Here is a 4,932-nt window from a genome sequence, read left to right as displayed (position 1 = left end):
GCAGCAACCACTGAAGGATCAGGTGTACAGAAAAAACAGGTTGTTACCTTTTCACAAGAGCCATTTTCTAAACCTGGAGAATTTAAAATAAAAATCTCAGATGTCCTTACTGGAAACAACAAGGAATTCAGTTCAGGTATAGCATCAAAGCATGTGGCAGAAGGGCAGAAAATCATAACATTAGATACAGCAACTGAAATAGAGGGGCTATCCACAGGCTGTAAGGTTTATGCAAATATCGGTGAGGATACATACGACGTAGTCATTCCTGTAAAGGGTGATTCGGAGGAAGGCGAAGCCAAGGTTGATGAAACTCCTAAAACATCTGGTGGCGATTCTCCAAACAGAAAACGCATGAAAGTAAAGCACGATGACCATTACGAGCTCATAGTGGATGGAAGAGTCTACTACATTTGTATTGTGTGTAAGAGATCATATGCATGTCTGACGAGTTTACGGAGACATTTTAACGTTCATTCCTGGGAGAAGAAGTATCCGTGTCGATATTGCGACAAAGTTTTTCCTCTTGCAGAATACCGTACAAAGCATGAAATTCACCACACCGGTGAGCGAAGGTACCAGTGCTTGACATGTGGCAAATCTTTCATCAACTACCAAATTACAGCCTCCCACATAAGATCAGTTCATAGCCAAGACCCTTCTGGAGATACCAAGCTTTATCGATTGCATCCTTGCAGGTCTTTGCAGATCAGACAGTATGCGTACATTACTGATCACTCAAGCAGTATACCAGTAATAAACGAGGGTGGAATTGTTTATCGTGTTGGCACAGGGAAGGATGGCGCTGAAGGAACAACATCTAACCCTCCAGCCAAACAAATTACCTGGGATGACATTTTCATTCCACAGGGAAATGAAGCAATTTTTAAACAAAATCCATCAGAGGGAAGTACTGAATTTGAGTTTGTAATACCGGAATCTTACTGAAACGCATTAAATGCTGGAAGAAGGATTCAGTGCAGAAATACTGCAGCTGTTTTAAATGAGCTGTTAAAATCACTGTAAATCAAATGTTAAAGTGAAAACAAGTTAACTTGTTCTACCAAGTCATCAAATGGTAGCACTTGGATGGATCATTAGTAGCTGCAAGTGATTTGTGGAAGCAATTAATCTGAAAGTTTACTTGAATAGAGAATAAGTTATTTCCAAGGAGCTGGCAGTGTTTTCTGGTATGTTAATTTTGATCGAAATGTGGGGATTTGTAGCTTGAAAAGGTACAATTTCTCCTAAAGAGCTAGAAATCTTTCCTCTAAAGCAATTGAGGTATTTCCTGTACCCATGCTTACTCTGTAAACTCTTTATTTCATGTTAGCACTTTAATGCTGAATTGTGTTTAGACGTTAATCAAGAAAACAGTAAGATTTTTTTCATCGTAGTCTCTTGAATATGGAACTATTTTTAAAAAAAATCCCACAACTCTTATTTATTTGTGAACAATGCATTACTGCAAGGGTGCAAAATAACTGATCCAGTACTTCAAAGTAGTGTATTTTTGAACTAGCATCTTAGTTCTGCTTTTATAAGCACTGTGAATCATCTGTCTTCATGCAAATAGTCTTGCCAACAAGAGATACTCAGTTAGGGCTAACTTGAACAAACTTTATTTATACTTGGCAGTATGGTGAGCAGAGTATTCAGTGTCTGGACCAGTATATTTTACTCTTTCTGCAACAGGGGGGGAAAAAAACCCCAAAACCACAAAGCTCAGTAGTGAAGAAGCTTAGAATACTGAGGAAGGAGATAATTTTGCCTTTTCCAAGCTTGAGGAATGTTAGGCTTTCTTACTCCTGGAAAAGATGCCAGTAGTTAGTTTGGAATAAAGTGCTGTTCCTTTTTTTGCTCTTCAAGAAGAAGGGTTTCAGTCTCGTATCTTAAAAAAAGTAGTACTTATGATAAAAGTAATACTTTTTTTTTTTTTTTAGCTGAAGGCTTTGAAATTTACTTCTCAAAACTACGAAATAATCTAAGTGCTGTATCGGTTTAGCACTGAGACTGCTGAGGATCTTGTATGCCTATTTGGCTAGACCTTTAAGTGAAACAGGGATTTGGATTTCCCCTCTCCCCTTTATAGGGTGTGGAAGCACGAGCACTAAACCAACACTCAAAAAATACCCTCCATCCACCATAATCCAAAGTATCGTTTCTCTGCAGTTGTCTAGTTGTCATCTGTTTTCAGTTTTGCATTTATTATATTGTCCTTTTTTTCTCCTTACAATTGGTACATGTTTCGGCACTTAGAAGATAAATTAGATGTCCAGCTTGAACAGGAAACAGTAGATCTGAGAAAAACAAAGAGCTGTTTACCGGAGTCATAGTTTAGCATTTCAGATGTAGTCACTTGTTGAATTTTTGTGAATGGTAATATGAAAACTGCTCAAGTTCTAGAGATGACTGAGAAAGATTGTCGTGCATAGTACTACTTAGTTACCGTAACCTTTCATTGCTTGAATTACAGTTCAAGGTTTTTCTTTTCTCTTTCATGTTTTAAGTAAACATCTTGATCCTAAGACCTTCAGGGTAAGGTTTTTAGACATACAGTACTCTAGACAGAAAGACATTTCAGTGCTAAATTGTTCAAATACAACTTGAGCTATAAAAAAGAAATCTGTATGAGTAGCGATGGGAGAGAGAGGAGGATTTGTTTACCTTATGCATGTAATGCTCAGCACTTCTGTTTTGTAGGCCAAGCACATGATACACATGGCTATTTTCAGATCAGATTGCCGACCCCTTTGAATATAATGGGGTATGCTTTCCAGTGTTACCGGTTGGATGTTAGAATCTGAGATGGCGTTTCAGCAGTCAAACATCGTTCTCACGAGACATAAGTGTTGACTGCCTGTATTAGCACAGGTGGCTCTGACGTAGCTGGCTGCGTGCTATATTGAGACTTCCCTAACTTTTTGACAAGAAGAATACAATGTTATTTTTGTTATTGACATGACACATCTGGAATTAAGCATACATTGCAAAGTGTACATTCAGTAATGATTAAACGTAATGGCTATCGATATTTGCTGCTGATATATTTAAAACCTTAAATTAAACTGTGCCTACTAAAGGTCTCTTTTTGGAGGAAAACTGGAAAATTAGGGCTTTGTAACTATTTTTGCTAGGAGACTCTTGCTTGCATGTGTCTCAGGGTCTTCAGTTTTCCTTGGAAGTGATTTTTGATATCCAAAGTCTAGAGGTCATGTAAAGCATTTTTTTAATTTCACTTCCAGTATTTATTGGTTTGGAAACATGTTTAAATCCATTCTTTTAAAACTTTTTATGGGGCCATGAGGTTTTATATTTAGATTTCTGGCTATTGCACTTATATTTGGGTTTTTGTTTGTTTTTGTAAACAACTTAGCTTCCAGTTTAACTTAATGAAACACCTTATGTAAATATTAAAAAAATTGGCTTTGGGGTAATGGAAGAAAAAGATTGAATCTGAAAAAGCATTTATATAAAAATTTCAACAGAGTATGGTGGCAAACCTCACAGTCATTTATATGCATATAAAAGCATTAACGGATCTGCGGCAAAATACGGCAATGGTGGCTGCATCCTCACTGTATGGTTTCTCTGGGGATTCATACCATAGCATTCCAGTATGTGAATTAAACAAATATTGAAATGACAATTGACTGCTTATTTATTTTGTACTGTTAAGGCATGCAGCTTATAGTCGTCAGCTTCTGCATCTTTTTATATACATTGAACGCTGGGTTCTGCAGCTATTGCCTAGGAACTGTTCCATGTGAAACATGTAACACTTTTGCCAGATCTGTAATGTATATAGCTGTACAGTCTTTCCTTAACATACTTTTTAAAGTTGTGTTCTACTTTTCATTAATCAATACTTGATATTAGTTCTTAGAGCTTTCTACGGCAAAAAAATAAAAAAGTTTAATTCTAAAGAAGATGTAGCATGTTTCTTTTTAATGACAACTCGGCTTCTGCAGTCTAACATGTTAGATTACCAACCGTTTGTGGCTTCCTTTTCCAGGTCGTTGGGAATAGCAGGGAACCCCCTGCGGGGGGGGGGAGGCGTTTTTATTTGGGGCTTAGATTTTTTGGTGGTGTTTCTTTGGAGGTTTTTTTTGTTGGGGTGTTTTGTGGGTTTTGGTTTGGGTTTTTTCTCTTTTTTTGGTTGAGCACTTTCCAAGAAAGCGAATTAGCTGAAAAACTCGTACTGTGTATTGTGAGCTGAATGTGTGGTATACGCTTACTCAGAATAGGCGGAGCTGCTGTGGAACAGTCTGTCCAACTACTGTGGTCACTGCAGATGCGCTAGAAATGAAGAAAAACATACATAGTGACCAGTGCAATGCATTTCAGCTAACTCGTGGTTAGGGCTCCTCTTCTTACCAGGTTGCGGACTAGTTATGATTTGGAAGAGTTAGATTGTTGGTGAACCATGGCTAACGTGGAGAAAAGCAGTTACTTCATGTAGACTTATTACAGGTAAGGAATGCAATTTAATAAGTAACGTTATCAAACGATGTTTTAGATGCCTTTATCTCCTTGGCGTAGGGCTTCCACCTACTTCTGCTAACATCAATGAGCAGCTGATATCATCAGGATAGAATTAGGCCCAAAGTAATACAGTAAACATGAAAGTAAGTAAAGGAGACACTGACACTGCACTAGCTGGATTATTTGCCTCTGTGTTAAGCAAAAAATCAGCAGTAATGACTTTACAGTGACTGAAGTCAGGGCATCCTGTTACGTGGGTAGAACTGCAGAATTATGAAGTGTGGGGGTATCTGGGGCTTTTAAAAACAGAACTTAAAAAATGAAAAAAAGGTGTCTCTGGCTAATCCTGGTAGAAACACCCATTTCCAATGTAGCAAATACAATCTTTTGGGCGTTTTCTTTGGTTTTGGTTTTTTTTTTTTTTTTAAATGCACAGTGCCATGATAC

The 4,932-nt window shown here is 37.7% G+C and overlaps 1 protein-coding gene across 1 annotated transcript in view; it reads left to right on the top strand.

The window, feature by feature from the left end:
• The window catches only part of ZBTB33 (zinc finger and BTB domain containing 33), a 4,557-nt gene extending 1,104 nt beyond the window's left edge, over positions 1-3,453 (top strand). Inside the window, exon 2 of the mRNA XM_009331213.1 lies at positions 5-3,453. Coding sequence (XP_009329488.1) covers positions 5-948 — 944 coding nt within the window. The 3' untranslated portion in view covers positions 949-3,453. The remainder of the gene's footprint in view (positions 1-4) is intronic.
• The last annotated feature ends 1,479 nt before the right edge of the window (positions 3,454-4,932 follow it).

This window comes from Pygoscelis adeliae, unplaced genomic scaffold, assembly GCF_000699105.1.
Source record: "Pygoscelis adeliae isolate BGI_AS28 unplaced genomic scaffold, ASM69910v1 Scaffold100, whole genome shotgun sequence".
NCBI classification, from domain to species: domain Eukaryota; kingdom Metazoa; phylum Chordata; class Aves; order Sphenisciformes; family Spheniscidae; genus Pygoscelis; species Pygoscelis adeliae.
The sequence above is the reverse complement of the archived record's forward strand: the minus strand, read 5'-3'. Positions and strand labels throughout refer to the sequence as shown.